General features: G+C 33.8%; 1 protein-coding gene across 1 annotated transcript in view; it reads left to right on the plus strand.

Annotated features, from left to right (window-relative positions):
* Positions 1-20,757, plus strand: part of LOC107657948 (EMAP like 6) — a 60,452-nt gene that overhangs the window by 32,547 nt on the left and 7,148 nt on the right. Inside the window, 19 exon segments of the mRNA XM_016446293.1 lie at positions 2,375-2,486; positions 4,267-4,394; positions 4,501-4,642; positions 4,725-4,832; positions 4,834-4,881; positions 5,347-5,435; positions 5,517-5,684; positions 7,914-8,115; positions 8,274-8,400; positions 9,187-9,265; positions 9,350-9,479; positions 11,405-11,503; positions 11,766-11,786; positions 14,447-14,620; positions 15,833-16,041; positions 16,432-16,494; positions 17,883-17,986; positions 18,655-18,769; positions 18,871-19,059. Of these exon segments, the coding sequence (XP_016301779.1) occupies positions 2,375-2,486; positions 4,267-4,394; positions 4,501-4,642; positions 4,725-4,832; positions 4,834-4,881; positions 5,347-5,435; positions 5,517-5,684; positions 7,914-8,115; positions 8,274-8,400; positions 9,187-9,265; positions 9,350-9,479; positions 11,405-11,503; positions 11,766-11,786; positions 14,447-14,620; positions 15,833-16,041; positions 16,432-16,494; positions 17,883-17,986; positions 18,655-18,769; positions 18,871-19,059 (2,307 nt within the window).

Here is a 20,757-nt window from a genome sequence, read left to right on the forward strand (position 1 = left end):
ACGCATTACTTTTTAATTTACAAGAGAATATCTGAGTTACTTTTTCAAATAAGTAACGGAAGTTACTTTTTTTTTCAATGTATTAATTGACAGCTCTCCTGTCCACATGTTGAGAAATCAATAGTTCTAAAATAAATATGAATATGCATTCATTAAAATCACTCACAAAAAAAAAAACAACAGATTCAGAATTCCTCAAAATGAATAAAAATAATGCAACTCAGAATATGACGCAAACCTGCCATAATTAAATGTTAAACAACACAAATATCCTTTATGTATTTAATACCATTCTATTAACCAATGTCTTTGCTTTTGACCTTCGATGATCCAGTTCAACCGTACTAATAAGCAAAAATTACTCTAGACGAACATTTGTGTGTCTTTTTTTACTGCTGAAGTGTGTTGAAATGTCGTCTTCTGCATTCTACTCAGCCTGAGGCTTATTCATTTCACTTTTGGTGTGAAAAGGCTTTTATATTTGCAAAAAATAGAACTTCTTTATTTTAAAATCAAACAAGCAAGCCCTGTCCAGATCTCAAAGTAACACAAAAGTAACGCAACGCATTACTTTCCATAAAAAGTAACTAAGTAACGTAATTAGTTACTTTTTGATGGAGTAACGCAATATTGTAATGCATTACTTTTAAAAGTAACTTTCCCCAGCACTGCTAGGGATGGGCCATGATTTTCGAATATTCGATTAGTTGATTTAATTATAGAATATCAAATAGGTTGTGCGATTATTGTCTTTAAAATCTCCCCATGTTTTCCGTGCTGATGCGGTGGTGAAGCGTTCATGTCAGCAGCCAATAACGCACCTAAAATCTGTCAAAGACAATAGAAGAACACATTGTTTCACGCGCACACTGTAGACTTGCGTGGCATTAAAAAAAGACTTGCGTAGCATATAACGGTTACAGTAACTTGGGATGATGTCAAATAAGAGTTCTGTGCGGACCACAAACACCCCCGACTGGGTTAGAGGTGTGGCTGAATCTGTATTCAGAAAGGCGCGGAAAACAAATAACGCGATCTACGGAGCCACTAAAGGGACATGGTTAGCCGCTTGCTAGCCTGTTACATTACAGTACATAACATTTCACTTACCACATAAACAGAGTAAGGAGAGCTGACTGATAGGATGATGGCGAATGATTTGCAGATCCTGAGCAGCACTGACAAACACCTAATCTTGTAAAATGTGTGGTAAGTACTGCAGAGTGCTGCTCGATACGTGTGATCGCGAATCTCGAAAGTGAAAGTAAAAAAACAAGCGCGCGTTCAAAAGCGATTTCAATGCCTCGCATATTAATAACGGCTCCGATTCCCGCAGTTTATATACAGTATAATTGCCCAAAGATATAATTGCGACAGAAGATATTGGGTTCCATTTTTTGAAATGGAAATAAATATCTTAGCCTTATGAGCAGTTGATTTATGCTAATAGACGGACAGTTATGTTAATAAGTGCCGTCATTCGGTTATGTTTATTATATTAATATGTTTCAGCACGTTACAATCATTATATGGCTTGAGTTAAGGTAGCCTATCTTCTAAATTAAACAGTTTATTATACAGATTGAAAGCGTGAATCCCATCTCTCTCCCTCTCTCTCTGTTTATGGGTGTTTGTGCGTGCATGCAGGGGAGGTGTGCGATTTTCGAATAATAATCGAATAATACCCAGCGATTTTCGAATATTATTTTTGCTTGGAATGCCCATCCCTACTATATAGGCAGCTGCCTCCTAAAGGTCAGATCCATAAGTCACTGATTTGATACTCTCTAGTTAAATAGCACTCATAATGCAAAGCGCACAGGGCATTGAAAATTGATTTTAATTTAATCAGGAAGGTGATGCATCAATGCATATACATGGAAGAATGGAAGACACATTTAAAAAATATTAAATTTTTAATTGATGCATTTCGGTAAATATTTATTAATGTTTTACATGCATTTTTGTAGGTATGCACTGAATGTTTGGCAACCGAAATTATTCGGCTGAAAATAGCAAAAAAAAAAAGCTCTTTTGGTGTTTGGCCAAATAAGTTAAAAGGCCAAGTAAATTGTACCGAACAATGACGTGACATGATCAAATAGAGGCGCGCACTAATGCAGCAAACATGTCGGCAGTGTGAAAGCATTTAAAAGTGTCCGAGAAAGACCGATAGCGACAAGCACCCACAGCGAGAGACTGTTTAGTGTTGCATCGCATGTCTTCGATGAGAAGAGGGAGGGTGGTTGTTGCTTTTTACTGTATGAATTATATACGGAGTACTTGGCATCCTGCTTAGTCTGTGCATTAAATATAGTTCAACAGTAGGTAAAAATTTATTTCTTAGCTGTTAATGGTGTGTTGTGACCTGAAGGGTTTTGTGACGGGGGGTAAAGATGGAGTTGTTGAGCTGTGGGACGACGTGTTCGAGAGATGTCTGAAGACGTACGCTATCAAGAGGGCGGCGCTCTCGCCTTCATCTAAGGGTGATTATAAATCCTCAAAACAGACATTTTTTAAATGAAATTAATGTACTATATTTTGTTTCAATAATATTTCTTATTTAATATTTTGTATTGTGAGGGGATTTCATGGTACTAGACAATATTTACCTCCTAAAAATATTTATTTCTATATAAAATAAAAATATGTAAATATAAATATTGGAAAAAACTATTAATATTATTTTTAATTAATACAGTGTTTTTTTTAATGAAATTAATGTACTATATTTTGTTTCAATAATATTTATAATTTAATATTTTGTATTGTGAGGGGATTTCATGGTACTAGACAATATTTACCTTTAAAATTTTTATTTCTATATGAAATATGTAAATATAAATATTTAAAAAACAATTAATATTATTTTTAATTAATGCAGTGTTTTTTTAATGAAATGATTGTACAATATTTTTGTATTTAATGATACTAGGCAGTATTCACCTCTAAAACACAATTTATTCCTATATAAAATAATAATAATTTTAATAAAATAATGCATATTAATTTCAACTAATACATTGTTTATGTTAAGTTAATACAGTGTTTAATTTTGTTTAATGAATGTACTATATTTTGTTTCAGTAATATTTATTATTTAATATTTTGTATTTTGAGGGGATTTAATGGTACTACAAATTTTATATTTCTATATAACAATGCAAATATTAGAAAAACAATTCATATTTTCAATAAATACAGTGTTTGTTAAATTAATAGTGTTTAGAGTTTTTTTAATGAAACAAATGTGCTGTATTTTGTTTTAATGATATTTATGATTTAATATTTTGTATTATCATGGGATTTCATGGTACTAGACAATATTCACCTCTAAATTATTCACTATTTCTAATAGAAAAATAATTCATATTACGTTTAATGAATACACTTTTTCTGTTAAATTAATAGTGTTTAACTTTTTATTGAAATAAATGTACTATATGTTGTTTCAATAATATTTTGTACTTTTTTATGGATTTCATAGTACTAGACGATATTTGCCTCTAAATAATACACTATTTCTATACAAAATAATACAAAAAATAGTGCATATTATTTTAAATGAATACAGTGTTTAATTTAAAAGGCAGGCAGATTGGTGCCATCTGTTAAGAGGTTTGGATATTTGTGACCCTGGACCACAAAACCAGTCATAAAGGTCAATTCCTCCAAATTGAGATTTGTGGATCATCTGAAAGCTGAATGAATAAGCTTTGCATTGATGTACGGTTTGTTAGGATAGGACAATATTTGGCCGAGATACAACTATTTGAAAATCTGGAATCTGAGGGTGCAAAAAAATCAAAATACTGAGAAAATCATCTTTAAAGTTGTCCAAATGAAGTTCTTAGCCATGCATATTACTAATCAAAAATTAAGTTTTAATATATTTACGGTAGGAAATTTACAAAATATCTTCATGGAACATGATCTTTACTTAATATCCTAATGATTTTTGGCATAAAAGAAAAATCGATAATTTTGACCCATACAATGTTTTTTTGGCTATTGCTACAAATATACCCCAGCGACTTAAGACTGGCTTTGTGCTCCAGGGTCATATATATTCAGACACTATCAAGGACTACTTCATCATGGCACCCCAAAAATGACTCTGTATTTCCCATTCAGTTTCTATGGTGGTCATTACTGTCAAATGTCACCAAGTTTCATACCATTCCTATGAAGTAAAAATAAAATAAAATGGTAATGACCACAGACCACCAGACTTAACTTTATTGTTCTTCTGTTTTTATTTCTTAGGGCTGCTGTTGGAGGACAACCCGTCCATCAAAGCAATCACTCTGGGACACGGACACATTCTGGTCGGCACCAAAAACGGAGAGATCCTGGAGATCGACAAGAGCGGCCCCATGACTTTACTCGTACAGGTGTGTGTCACTCTCAAATATACAGCTGCAAATACAGATGCAGAGTAAAAAGATAGAAGGTCAGGCTGCTCAACTAGTTGAAGTCTGTGTTTGACGTGTGTTTTAGGGTCATATGGAGGGGGAAGTTTGGGGCCTCGCTGCTCATCCACTGCTGCCCATCTGTGCCACTGTGAGTGACGACAAAACGCTGCGGATCTGGGAGCTTTCGGCCAACCATCGAATGGTGGCCGTCCGGAAACTTAAGAGAGGTACATTAGCTAATCTTCTGCCACATTTGAAAGATCTCCGATTCAGAATCACAGATGGTTTTGCTGTCGTGTGTGTTTGTAGGTGGTCGATGCTGTGCCTTCTCGCCAGACGGAAAAGCCTTAGCGGTGGGTCTAAACGATGGCAGCTTCCTGGTGGTGAATGCAGACACGCTGGAAGACATGGTGACCTTTTAAAGGAGCGTCCAGCTGTATCACACATGTGGACTGGGACGTCCGCGGTAATCCAAACATACAGAACTCACAAATATAGATTCAAGCAATAATATGCAAGTTAATGTCTCTCTACATGTGATGAGTTGAGCGTTACAATTAAAATCAATCTACACATGCATTTCAATTGAAATTGCTGGACATGAAACTCTAGTTTGCATTGACTTTTTATTTGGAAACAGCAGGGTTTTTTTTTTTTTGCAGTTATTCCTTGCATGTTAGTGACAGCAAAGGTCATTATGTGTATTATAAGTCATGCATTTTGTTGCAGAGTTAACGGTTACTGATGAATTACTCACCAAAACCAATTTTTCTCACTTTTGACTATTAATTTTGTCCCCTGGCTGTAAGAATATGTATTTTGCTTTGGGAAAATTGAAACAGCACCTGCAGAAATCCATCATTTTATCAAAGAAAGAAACAAATGCGTAAGGACATAATCAAGCTTTTAGTGTGTGTGTGTATTAATGCAGGAAAACTGCTTCAAGTCAACACTGGTGCCAAAGAGCAGCTATTTTTTGAAGCTCCACGTGGAAGACGACAAACTATCAGCAGTTCAGAGGTAAAGAGATGACACACACAGCCAGATATATCGCCAACTCAAGTGTTCTCATCACATACCTGTGTGTTTGTGTGTGTTCAGTTTGAGAAGATGGAATGGGCCACATGGACGTCAGTGCTGGGTCCCACCTGTGAGGGCATCTGGCCGACGCTCAGCTTCGTCAACACCTCTTCACTTACCAAAGACAGGAAGCTGCTGGCCACTGGAGACGACTTTGGCTTCGTCAAGCTCTTCAGCTTCCCCTGCAAGGTCTGACAGCAGCAAAATCAAATCATATATTCATATACACTGCCGTTAAAGCATTTAGGGTCGGATTTTTAGTGTTTCTGAAAGAAGTCTCTTCTGCTGAATTTATTTGTTCAAAAATACTGTAAAATAAGTGAAAAATTATTACAATTTAAAACAGCTAATTTTTATGTGAATATCTGTTAAAATGTAATTTATTTCTGTGATCAAAGCTGTATTTTCAGCATCATTACTCCAGTCTTCAGTGTCACATGGTCCTTCAGAAATCATTCTAATATGCTGATTTGCTGCTCGAGAAACATTTCTGATTATTATCAATGTGGAAAATTACACAATATGGCACAATATGTAAGATTTTCGTAATAAAATATCCAAAAAACACTTGCACATATATTTCATGCAGTTGTGCACTTACGTTATCCCAAAAGTCCCCAAGGATTTGTAAATCCAGAGAAATTCAAATTTTAAATAATGGCTCGTCCTGGTTCATTGTCGCCTATCAATGACGTAATATCCACGCTATCGGTTTCCGCTTGTAGAAACTATGGCAACACACGTGGACAAAAATGCTGTTGCAGTTAAACTAAATCCATTACAGCAGTCGCGAATAAAATGAAAATGAAATTAAAAGTGTTGACTGCAGCATTAAATTTAGATCTGCTCAATGTTGCACCATGAATCTTTTACAGTGTTGCACGTCATGACCAATCACACACGAGTCTGTTGAGTTTATGAACGCAGCGGCCAATCAGAGGCGTTTAGATGAGTTAGGACTGTCAAAATGACTGAAAAACTAAATTCGAATTTTCTACTTAAATATTATCAAAATTCTAATTATATTCGAATTTAAAAGGCATAATTTCTATCTTTGAAAAAAAGTTCATAATGTTTAAAATAATGTTAATAAACCATATATAATTAATCAAGTTGCTTAAACAATTAGAAAAAAAACAGCACCATGCATGTATGTATAGTTTAATACAAAGGACCGAAAACCAATCACAAAGAGTAGGCTACTTTCTTCATTTAAAAACATGAGATACGGTGGGATGGGGAAAAACCGCCATAACGTCTTTAGACATGTTTTTTAAAAGTTGAACTTACATTAATTTTACATGGCTTTCTAAACATGCCGCTCTCTTGTGCGAGACGCGAGTGCAATGCTGATAGATGTCCCTCTAGAAAATGTGATAAATATGCATTCTGTGTGAACGGCTTGGTTTCTGTTTTGACGTAAACTACATCTTCTCCACACTGATGCTCTCGTTTTCCACAATATATGAATGAACGACGTAGCAGCGCCGCATCTAGTGGGTTCATCTGGATAGGCTAACAAAAGCATTCAAATGCAATCAATGACACAAACTTCGTCATCGCATCTCGTGCGCCACTGATAGGCTGCCTGATGGCTGACGCAGACCTTAAATTCGAATGCAACGTTTTTTTTTAAATTTAATTCGACGAATATTCGAAATTCGAATTTTTTACTAAGATGAGTCATCGCAAAAACACCGGAGTTTTGTTGTTCAGTGCACGCTCTCACTGAGTGTATTCTCTCATCATAAACAACAAAGTGCAGATGTACGTATGATGTAAGTAGGAGATTAATTCATCAAACAGTGTTTAGACAGCTTTACTGATTATAAGGGGAGTTTTTTGTTTTTTGTGCTTAAACTCGTGCTAGACTGAAGTCAGGCATACTGTTCTTTGACAATGTAACGTTAAATGTTCTTTGCTCGCTTTCTCTATATAATTTATTCACTGTTTGAATAACTTTGGAAGGTACAGGTAATAAAAAAAATTAATTCATTACATCCATGAACATGATTCGGACATCTCTGGATGGTGAAAACGACATCCCCCATCGTTCCACTCTCCTTCATAGCGTCATCAAGCTTCGCCTTTGTTTTTGTTTTGAAAATGCAACCTCTAGCGGCGAAAACTTACATATTGTGCCTTTAATATTTTTGTGGAAACGCAATACATTTTTGATGAATAGAAAGTTCAGAAGAACAGCATTATTATTATATTTTTATTATATTTTATTATTTATCATTTATTATATTGTAAAAGTGGCAAAATTGCATCCACACTGAATAAAAATATGAATTTATTTTTTTACATTTTAATTGTAAAAAATAATAACTTTTGAACAGTCTTATATAAAACCAGAGCTTTCTGCATAAAACAAGTCGAACGTAGTTTATTGATGCTTTATTTTATTTTATACAGGGTCAGTTTGCCAAGTTTAAAAAGTATGTGGCTCACAGTGCCAATGTGACGAACGTTCGATGGTCCAATGACGACGCGATGCTGCTGTCGGTGGGCGGGGCCGACTCGGCCCTCATGATCTGGGCGAGAGAGGGGATTGGTCCACGCGAGAGCAAAGCCGTGGACAGCGAGGAATCAGACGACGACGCTGAGGAGGATGGAGGTGATGCTCTTGTTTTTGTTTGTGATTACATTTATTTATAATTTAAGTTTAAATTTAAAATTTCAATGTGAATTCTAAATTTAAATGTTACAATTTATTATTTAATTTTATTTTATTTTACATTTTCAATTTTATTTAACTAACATTTGTGTGTTTAGGGTACGACAGTGACGTCGCTCGGGAAAAGAGCATGGATTACACGACGAAGATCTATGCTGTCAGTATACGGCAAATGACAGGCGTGAAACCACACCAACAACAGAAGGAGATCCTAGTGGATGAGCGGTAATAAAAAATTAACTGAAAAATGCAGATGAAATGCGTGAGCACTACAAAAAATGATTTTCCTTCTTAGTAGTTTTGTCTTATTTTCCATTACAGCCATTGTTTTTTTTTTAAATCTAGATAAATTTACGTTGGAAGTAAAATAACCGATATTAATTTTTGTTTTCTAAAAAAGTATCAAAATGAAGTGAGTTTATGCTTAAAACAAGAAAAATATCTGCCAAATGGGGTCAAAATAAAAATAAAAATGTATAAATAAATAAACTTTTTCCCTTTTAAGTAATTAGATTTTTCTGACCACACTGGCAGATATTTGTTCTCATTTTAATCAAAAACTCATTTTGATACATTTATCAGAAAATAAGAGACCCAAGTTTTGTGTTCTGTGTGATCACTGCAAAAAGTTATTTCATTCTTAGTATTTTTGTCTTGTTTTCCATTACAAATATTAAAAAATTCTTAAATCAAGATAAATTTACTTTGGACGAAAAATGACATGAAACAAGTTTATGCTTAAAACAAGAAAAATATCTGTCAGTGAGGTAAGAAAAATCAACTTGTTTTCCCTTTGAATTAAATAGATTTTGATGATCCCACTGGCAGATATTTGTTCGTGTTTTAAACATAAACTTGATGCATTTATCAGAAAGGATTAACATCAAGTCATTTTGCATCTCAAGTAAATATATATTGATTTAAGGATGTTTATAATGCAAATGAAGACAAATATACTGAGGGACAAATTGTATTTATTCATGTCAAAACATCATTATTTGTTTCCTACAGGCCTCCAGTGAGCCGCGCCGCGCCATTACCTGACAAACTGGTGAAGAACAACATCACAAAGAAGAAGAAAATGGTCGAGGTCAGTGGGGTTATGAGCTCATGAGGAGTCAGGGTTGTCCTCATTATTGTCAGTGTGTGTGTTGATGTCTGTGTGTGTTTGTAGGAACTGTCTCTGGATCACGTGTTTGGCTACAGGGGCTTTGATTGCCGAAACAACCTTCACTACCTCAATGATGGAGCTGACATCATCTTCCACACAGCCGCCGCTGCTGTTATTCAGAACCTCTCTGCTGGTACAGTCCTGATTCAGCATCACTGCTGACCTCTGCCCTCTGGCTTGGTGTCTGGTTTTTGTCTCAACATGTGGCTAATATGCAGGGAAAACACAGTACAGTTTGACTTTATGCATTGGATGAGATTGTGGATCTCATTGGATCTGATTCCAGATCAGGCATGAGGCGCTGCTGACCTCTACAGGCTGCGGTTGGAACTGCACATCTGTTTAAAAAAAGAAGTGATGAGGTTAGAGGTCAAGAGGCATTTATTTATCATTTGCATAGTTAACACTGGGGAAAACTGGGCATTGAAATGCTTGTGACGAGGCTCAGACATACAGTTAAATGAACTAAACCAGTTTTAGTCATGACATATTTAAAAATTATTAATCAAATGTGTACTTTATTATATTATACTGAAGTATAATTACATATATATATTTATACAACAGTTCTTTGTGGTTCTCGAATCTGATTGACTGAGAGGAGTGTGATATTCTAGTAATAACAGCACTCCAACCGTTTAAATCACTCCGCTTGCAGTATTTCTCACAGCGAGTGTCATGGCAGATGCCCAACTCCACTATAATTTTATAAATACTGTTTTTGTGTCACGGAGTGTAGTTTTAAGAGTTTTTTAGGCGAGAATATACTTGTTTAGACTTCAAATATGCGGTTTGTTAATAAAGATAATGTCTATTTGAAAGTTTGCTGCTATGTTTTGGGAGATGTGAGCTCCAGGGCGTCAGCGGCCGATCAGCGCTCATGAACCCGCCGAGAGCAGCCTCACCGTGGCCAGATCTTCTGGAATTTGCCGCTGGCTCTAATGTCTCTATAGTGGTTAAACATGAGATATAATTCGTTTTGGGTGAATCTAACGGGCAGACTTTGGTCTGATTAATCTATTATTTGTTCCAGAGCAAATAGTTTTGGCTGAGGGCAAAATCTCATCACGTTATATTTTATATAAATGAGCGCTGCCTTTGTACTTTTGTCTGAATTGCCTAGCAACTTTTATGATGGCTGTTGTTGTTTATTAAAAAATATTTTATATAAATAATAGCAGTATTTAATAATAGAATTTAGTATTGGGAAATGGTGTGTATGTTCGTGATGGTTATTAGTTACATTGTTTCACCATTAGATGGCGAAAAGAGACTTTTATATTGAAAGAGACTGAAACGCTGTTGCAAACAATGAAGCTGTTTTTACTTTCAACAACAGCTTGTAAGACACGGTTAACAAATGCAGTGAGCAGCTCTGTCATCGGAAATCACCCTCAACAGATGAAAGATAGTACAACAAAGATATGGCTTTCTTCAGCGGACATTCAAACTAATGTTTGATTGTGAAATATATATATATATATATATATATATATAGTATTAATTTTTTGGGTTGAAGTTTACATAGAATTTATTAGAATATACAGTTTAAAAAGTTTGAAATGCATCCTTGCTTTTATTCAACTTTATACAACTGTTTTCAACATTGATAATAGTCAGAAATGTTTTCTTGAGCAGCAAATCAGCATATTAGAATGATTTCTGAAGATCATGTGACACTGAAGACTGGAGTAATGATGCTGAAAATTCAGCTTTGCATCACAGAAATAAATTACATTTTAAATTATAATCACATAGAAAACAGTTGTTTTAAATTGTAATAATATTTCACAATATTACTGATTTTACTGTATTTTTAATCAAATAAATGCGGCCTTGATGAGCAGAAGAGAATTCTTTTAAAAACATTTTTAAAATCTTACTCTTACTGATCAGAAACTTTTGAAGCAGTGTATGAGAGAAGTATTTTTTTTGCTGTTTACTAAAATAATATTGCAGTGTGATAGTTTTTTAAAAGTACATGTAGTCTTTCTGTTAATATGAGCTCATTAAAACTGCATGCATGCTGTTGTAGATGAAGTCGTTTGTGATTTGCAGGAACTCAGAGCTTTTATCTGGAGCACACGGATGACATCCTCTGTCTGACTGTCAATCAACATCCCAAATATCTCAACATCATCGCCACCGGTCAGATCGGTATGTGAGCTAATGAACAGCCTGGCATCTACACACATTTCTTTATGCAAATCGATGTAATTTTCACCATCTGAATAATTTTCATTCGCTTGCGTTGACTTTTGCGTTGCTGCTTTCAGCGTGCACTGCTTGGTTTTGTGTTGATAACAAGCCTGCTTGTGATTTTTGCTAATATTTTGAATCTCTCACGTAATTCTGCTTTGGCTTCTCTCATTTTTGTTCATCACTGTCCCATCCTCTCATCCAACACACCAACACACAGGCAACTTCGCTGATCTGCCAGGTAGGACAGCAGAACCTCCTGCCATCTGACTTCATTTTGTCTCACTGACCTTTTGTGTTTGACTCCAGAAATCCAGGACAGATTTTTTGGGCTCCAACCTAGAACTAAAACATGCATTTCTACTTTAAAGCAATGATCCGGGTTCAACGCATGTTAAACACTTGAATTCCATAGACATTAATTTAGATTCCGTGTTAAATTTGTGATGTTAAAATTAGATTTTATGTTACCAGTTAAACGCATGTTAAACCGGTTAATATGGTAACCACCATATGATATGCACACTGATTTATCTGTTTAGAAGAAGAAACTAAATAAGAATAACTTGCATAATAATGTTTTAATATAATGTATAAAATAAATATTTATAATAACAAACTACAATAATGCAGTTACTGCAATAAATAATCAGCAGTATAATAATCATCAAATAAAAAATAAATAACATTTTAATATAACATAATAATGTTAAATAAATAAACTAAAATAATGCAGTTGAAGTAGCCATCAAAGAATCTGATTAAAATCTGAGTTCTGAAGGGTCATGTGACACTGGAGTGATGATGCTGAAAATTCAGATTTGATCACAGGAATAAATTATATTTTAAATTATAATCACATAGAAAGCAGATATTTTAAATTGTAAAAATATTTCACAATATTACTGTTTTTGCTTTATTTTTAATAGGGATGCACCGATATGAAAATTTTGGCCGATACCGATAACCGATAATTCTTTATTTTTGAAAGCCAATATCAAATAAATGCAGCCTCGCTCGATGAGCAGAAGAGTCTTCTTTCGTGAACATTAAAAATTTAACTTTTCCAAACTTTTAAGAATAACTTAAAAAAAAGAATAAGAGTAACAAACTAAAATATTACAGCTTAAATAACATTTTTGAACAGAATAATTAATACAAATACTTTAATAAATATACAAACTTCACATTTCTGCTTTTAAACCCTTTATAGACTTTTTTTTCAAATTAAAGTTGAAATTATTTAATTTGGTTTATTTATTCATATATGAATGAAATCATGCATTTACTTATGCATTTATCTTTGCATTTAGTGCATTTATTTTTGCATTTATTCATGCAGTTATTGATATGCATTTATTCATGTGTTTATGTATTTATGGTTGCATTTGTCTGTTCAAATATTCATTAAAAATCCTCATTGTTTTTGCGCCAGAAAAATACAGCTCTGGTTAAAAAACTTTTCCAAAGTAAAGTTTAAATAAATGTATTTGGTTCTTAACAGCATGTCATAGATACGATCACTTAATGTGTTTTGAATCTTTATCAATCTTTAATATTACGTTTGATCGAATAACATCTGTCTGTGGTTCATGAGGGTTTTGAATTTGGATGCCACAGATTTCAGATTTAAATCATTTGCTCTATATCAATCAATCCTCTCATTTCCCTCGTGTTTTATGTCCCAGTTTTGGTAAAGACCACCGCTCTGAAGAATACATTCTCATGTCTGCATGAAGCATCATGCAGCAGATTGGCCTGATTTTCTATCATCTCAGAGTCATGATGCCTCATTTCCTTCCTCAGCGCTAGAATACATATCTAATATTGACATGCCTGCGGCGTGTGTTTGCTCTGCCATGTTAAAAACCCTGAGGACTATCATTATGAACTCATAATAGTTATCCCAAACTCATCCTGCCACTTATTAACAGAGTTGGAAAGTAACTAGCTAAAAGTAGCGACACTAACTACATTTTTTCTACACTATATTGTACAACTATTGCTTTCAAATTAGAGTAACTTTTCCAGTAACTGGCTATTTTTTCAAGCCATACAGGTGTAGTGTGTTGAATATTTGCTGCTTTTCATCACAATGTTACATGCATTTATTTATGCATTTTTCTATGAATGAAGTGCATTTTTGAATTTATGCATTTAGTGTGTTTATTTTTGCTTTTATTTATACAGTTGTTTATATGCAGTTATGCAGTATGCATTTATTTATTAATTCATTCATTTATGCTTGTATGCATTTATGTATGCATTTATTGCATTCAATTTTGCATTTATTTATTCAGTTATTTATATGCATTTATCTATGTTTTTATTTAGTTTTTTAAGCATTTACTTATGTTTTTGTATTTATTCATTCATTTGTTTATGTGTTTGTTTACATGTATTTATACAGTTATTTATTGCATTTATGCTTTATGTATCCATTTATTTAAACTTGTATGCATTTATTCATGCATTTATCTATGCATGTAGTGCATTTATTGTTGCATTTAGTGTAAATTTGTCAGTTAAAAAAATTCATTAATAACCTCATTGTTTTGTGCCAGAAAAATACAGCTCTGCTTCAATAAGAAGTTAAATAATCCCCCTTTAAATAGGTTAGTTAACTGCTTCTTGTTAGTAGCTTGTAGTTTAGCTTACTACTTTTTCTAAATGAGTCTTTACTGCAGTGCATCTGCTTCAAGCCAGTTTCTTAGTAGCTTCCCAGCACTGTTTATTAATATAAATAGCCCACAACATTTGCATAATCAGTGTCTTCTAATACACCTAATGGATTTTATTTGTCTTTGTCTTGCTGAAAGGAGCAGTTTGGGAGGCACTGTTTTTCCTTAAGCTGTGAGTATTGACGGTCATAATGTGATGTCGGTCTGTGTGTGTCTGTAGGCCTGGTGCCGTCCATTCACGTGTGGGACGCCATGAGCAAGCAGACGCTGTCGGTGCTGCGCTGCTCTCACGCTAAAGGGATCGGATACGTCAACTTCAGCGCCACGGGAAAACTGCTGCTGTCTGTGGGAGTGGATCCAGAGCACACCATCACTGTGTGGAGATGGCAGGAAGGTGTGTGAAAACCAGTGATCAGTGTGTACTTACAGTAGCTTTTGTAGTTTGGTGATGCTGAGTTCAAAAATATCAATAAAACTTTCCATCACATGCAGTTTGTTCACAAAATAAGAATTATTTTTCAAATTATATGTTTATCAGCTTATCAAAATAACAAAAGCAGTCAAATCTTTCAGTTTTGATGACAAAAGGAAGTATTCAAAATGTATCATTTAACTTACAATCTGCAAAGGAGCTGAACAATATGATTAAATGCTTCATTTAATGTAAAAGAACTTTACATAAACACAAGTTTATAAATAAATAAGGTTTTTTGTTTTGTTTCACAAAATCTGCTATCTTCTGTCACTGTTTGGTGTAGAAAAACACCCACAGATGATGCAGAAAACATCTGGCTCATGTTTGGCCATAATTCTGTCCTTGAAATCAGGATTAGGCATAAATTAAGATTCATTCATACATGTGAAAATGGGCTGAGAATGGAAAAAATATTTGTAATCTCCTTCGAGGAAGACAGGAATCCAAAATTTGAAAATTAAAACAAAAATAGAAAATGTAAAGATAAAGATTCTAAATATTAATAAAAATACAAAAAATTATTTAATAAAGAAAATAAAGTTATAAACTCATAATTGTGAGTTAACATCTCACAATTCATACTCTTTTCTTGCAAAAAAATAAATATAAACTTAGAAAAACTCACAATTCTAATTAAAACAATGCGACAAACATTTTTGTTACTAGAAATGAAAAAACATTAACTGAAATAAAACTTAAAAAAAGAAAAAAACAATTTCAGCTAGTTACCAAGGCAAAATTTCTCATTCTCAATTATTTTAACTTAGTTAATTAAGCCACTAAAATAGCTAAAACTAAAACTGAAAGTAATAAAAAACCTACATAGACGTATTTACAAAATAAAAAATGATAAAAACATACAACAAAATTACTAACACTTCAACTAAAACTACAGTGAAAAAGGAAAATATCAAAATTCTAAATATTAATAAAAACAATAATGGTATTTTAATGATACTAAAATAACACTGGTACTCATAACTTTGAGTTTATGTCTCACAATTCTGACTTTTAAAATAGGCACTGTCTTTGACATTAGCATCTTAAAATGAGAAAGAAACAAGTAATGGCCTTTACTCAGCAGAGATGCAGCAGGCCGCTGTTGTGAATGCTTTCATCATGTGATCTCAGGCTCTAGGGTTTGCAGTAAAGGCGGTCACACCGACCGGATCTTCGTGGTGGAGTTCAGGCCTGACTCGGACACTCAGTTTGTGTCGGTGGGGATCAAACACATCAAGTTCTGGACGCTGGTGGGAGGCTCTCTGCTCTATAAGAAAGGTGTGATCGGAGCGGTGGAGGACGGACGCATGCAGACCATGCTGTCTGTAGCCTTTGGAGCCGTGAGTCACTCATTTATGCTTTATATATATATTTATATATATACTCTCTCAAATGTTTCTTTTGACAAAAAATTATATATGTATATAAATATATAATAATATATACATATAGTAATATGAACTGAATCGAAACTATAATAAATCTAAATTTAGCTGAATAATGACATCTTTTTTGCAGCCCAAATAGTTTTATAATGGATGAATGTTACATCATTGACACTGTTATTTTCCGGTTTTATTAATATGCAGCTGCTTTGAAACAATCTGTATTATATAAAGCACTACATAAATAATGTAGTAACAATAAGACTACTGTATATTATGTTTCATACATATACAGTATGTGCATATGAAATGGTAATTTTCTCTCTTGTGTGTTTTGTCTGGCAGAATAACCTGACGTTCACGGGGGCCATAAACGGTGACGTGTACGTGTGGCGAGAGCATTTCCTGGTGCGTGTGAGGCGGTCACACCGACCGGATCTTCGTGGTGGAGTTCAGGCCTGACTCGGACACTCAGTTTGTGTCGGTGGGGATCAAACACATCAAGTTCTGGACGCTGGTGGGAGGCTCTCTGCTCTATAAGAAAGGTGTGATCGGAGCGGTGGAGGACGGACGCATGCAGACCATGCTGTCTGTAGCCTTTGGAGCCGTGAGTCACTCATTTATGCTTATTAAGCTGATATTGCAGTACACTGATTACAGGAATGATTCCCAATCTGGGGTTAATTGTGTTGCTCACAAGCACAGTAGTGACCGTTTAGATGCATATAAATCATTTATTTTCTTTATTAAAGAATAATTGTAGTTACCAGTGTTATTTTAGTATCATTGAGATAACATTACAGTTTTTATTAATTCATTTTCATTTTTATATTTCCTGTTCTCATTTTAATTCAATTTGAATTTTTATTAAAGTTTAGTCATTTTGTTGTGTTGTCATTTTTATTTTTATTTATTTTTTTTTTTTAATATGTCTGTAGAGTTTTTATGAATTGTAACTAATTGAAAATGAGAACGTTGCCTTGGCAACTAGCTGAAATTAAAGGTTTTTTAAATTAATTTTCATTTTAATTTGTTCTACACTATATTGTACAACTACATTTTTTTCTAATTAGATTAACTTTTCCAGTAACTGGCTATTTTTTCAAGCCATACAGGTGTAGTGTGTTGAATATTTGCTGCTTTTCATCACAATGTTATATGCATTTATTCATGCATTTTTCTATGAATGTAGTGCATTTATGAATTTATGCATTTAGTGTGTTTATTTTTGCTATCATTTATACAGTTGTTTATATGCAGTTATGCAGTATGCATTTATATATATGTTAATGTATTCATTCATTCATTTATGCATTTATCTCTATGTATTTAGTGCATTCAGTTTCGCATTTATTTATGAATTTATGCACGTATCTATGCATTTAGTGCTTTATTGCATTTATTTATAGTTATTTATATGTAGTTTAAGCATTTACTTATGTTTTTGTATTTATTAATTCGTTTAAGCTTGTATACATTTATTCATGCATTTATTTAGTGCATTTATTTTTACATGTATTTATGCAGTTATTTATTGCATTTAAATATGCGTTTATGTTTATTAATTCATTTTGAATGAGTTTTTATATTTATATTTTGGCAACTAGCTGAAATTATTTTTTTATTTTTTTTATTATTTTATTTCAAGTAACAAAGATGGGTTTTTGTGGTTGTAATTTTAATTTACTATAATAATCCTGGTAGTTACACAGCATACATTTATAGAATAATATGTGAAATAATAATAAAATATAAACACGGGGGCCATAAACGGTGACGTGTACGTGTGGCGGGAGCATTTCCTGGTGCGTGTGGTGGCTAAAGCTCATACAGGACCAGTGTTCACCATGTACACCACGCTCAGAGACGGACTCATAGTGACCGGAGGCAAAGAGAGACCGTGAGTTCAGCTCTACACAGTACACACAAGTTCATCTGCTGGGCTCATATGGTTTTTAAAAATCATTTTCAGCTAAATTGTTTTGACCATAGAGAAAAAAATTCTTACACCTTGAATAAAAGTTCAAAAGTTTGGAGAAAGTAAGAATTTTTAATGTTTTTGAAAGATGGCTCTTCTGCTTACCAAGGCTGCATTTATTTGATCAGAAATACAGTAAAAATTATGAAATATTATTACTATTTATAATAGATGTTTTCTATGTGAATATACTATAAAATATAATTTATTTCTGTGATCAAAGCTGAATTTTCAGCATCATTACTCCAGTCTTCAGTGTCACGTGATCCTTCAGAAATCATTCTGATGCTGATTTGAAACATGAAGAAACATGTATTTTAATCATCAATGTTGAATTTTTGTGGAAACCTTAATTTATTTGGTTTTGAATTTACTTTAATTTATTTTTATTTTGTTTTATTTTTCTTTGATGAATAGAGAGTTCACAAGAACATTTATTTGAAATAGAAATTAAGTGAAATTAGAAATAGAAATTAAAGTAAGTGTACAGATTTAAAATACTTTTTAAGGTAAACTTTTTCTTAAAGTTATACTACAAAAAATGAGCATCATGTCATCGCCTCACTGATGTGTATATTATGTATGTGCAGGACTAAAGAGGGCGGCGCTGTGAAACTGTGGGATCAGGAAATGAAGAGATGCAGAGCGTTTCAGCTGGAGACAGGACTTCCTGTTGAGACAGTCAGATCTGTGTGCAGAGGAAAGGTCAGTCATGCTTTCGCTTTCTGCAGACTTCACATAGACACAAGCAGTGATTTCAAGTGTAAGTTTAGACAGTGGTAAGATGCTTCTTTATTGGATGGCAGGGAAAGATCTTGGTGGGAACGAAGGATGGCGAGATCATCGAGGTGGGAGAGAAGAACGCCGCCTCCAACACCATGATAAACGGACACACGCAGGGACGCATCTGGGGTCTGGCCACACACCCCTCCAAAGACGTCTTCATTTCTGCCAGCGATGATGGAACCATCCGCATCTGGGACCTGGCGGATAAGGTGAGGGATTGTGGGTAGTAGAGTGAAAGGAGGGGTGTTTACTCTACCGTTCAAAAGTATGGGGGCAAAAAGATGATGAAATTAATAGTTTTAATTAGGGCTGGGCGATATAGCTAAAAAATTTATCGATGTAATGTTTCATATCGTTCGGTATCGATAATTATTGACATTTTTTATAACCTTTTTTTAAAACAAAGCAATAGAATTTTTTTTTTTATTTAACCACTGTATTTTTAATTAACCCAATTTATTGAGACAAACAACAAATATTTTTTGTTTTAACAGTGAAACACACAATAAAAATGAAACAAATATCTAATTTCTAATGTTTTATATGCAGATTAAATAGGTCTTAAGGAAAATTTTGGCTTGTCTCCCGAGGCCACAGGAGGGCGCAATGAGCAAAATAATGCAGCACATTTAAATTGTCAACGCAAGGAAATAACTATCTATAAAAAAACTTGCATTACGTCTAAATTAACTCATGTAAATCAAATATAATTTTGTAAATTGCATAAACAATTATGAACAAAACAGCATCATGTATTTATGCATTGCTTAATCCAAAGAGCCGAATCGCCATTCACGCAGATTGCATTTAAAAACATACGAGACACAGTCAAAAGAAATAAACCTCCACAAATTCGTGACGTGTTTTCTAAAAGTTTAAACTGTTTTAACTTTGCATGGCTACATCGCTTGTGTGAGACGCGAGTGCAGCAGTCATATTTGTCCATCTAAAAATGCGCTGAATATGCATCTGTGTGAATGGCTTGGTTTCTGTTTTAACCTAATCAAGACCTTCTATGCATGGCTGAGCTTCTATATTTCTCTAATATTTTGAATGCTTAACACAGCAGCGGCGCATCTCGTGGGCTAGACTAACAAAACATTAAAATGCAACAACGTCACTTACATCATTATCACCGCATCTCGCGCACCACTGATGACGCTCCCTGATGCACACCTCACATTCAAATGACAAATTTGACTAATATTCATTTTTTTATTAATCTAACCTCCTCATCACAGGCAGACACAGCACTCATGTTCGTGTTTGTGTGTGCTGTCTGCGTCACTCATAGCACGTGCCTATATAGTGCGCTATATCGAACATTTTTTATATCATTATCGAAGAAGGTGTACTGTCAATAAATATCGATACCGTTTTATCGCCCAGGCCTAGTTTTAATCATCAAGGATGCATTAAATTGAGCAGAAATGACAGTAAATACATGTATAATGTTTCAAAAGATTTATTTTTCAAATAAATTCTGTTCTGTTGAGCTTCATAAAAGAATCCTGAAAAACAAAATGTATCACCGTTTTCACAGACAACTGTTCAACTGTTTTGAACATTGATAATAATCAGAAATGTTTCTTGAGCAGCAAATCAGCATATTAGAATGATTTCTGAAGGATCATGTGACACTGAAGATTGGAGTAATGATGCTGAAAATTCAGCTTTGATCACAGAACTAAATAATATTTTGACATTTATTCACATAGAAAACAGCTATTTTAAATTGCAATAATATTTCACAATATTACTGTTTTTACTGTATTTTTTTTTTTAAGATCTTCTTGGTGAGCACGAGATTTTTCATAAACATTAAAAAAAAATCGTACCAAACTTTTGAACGGTACTGTATATCTATTAACCCTTTGGTGCTCCTCGTGCCGTGGTCAGAAATGACT

This window comes from Sinocyclocheilus anshuiensis, unplaced genomic scaffold (genome assembly GCF_001515605.1).
Source record: "Sinocyclocheilus anshuiensis isolate Anshui unplaced genomic scaffold, SAMN03320099.WGS_v1.1 scaffold147, whole genome shotgun sequence".
NCBI lineage: Eukaryota > Metazoa > Chordata > Actinopteri > Cypriniformes > Cyprinidae > Sinocyclocheilus > Sinocyclocheilus anshuiensis.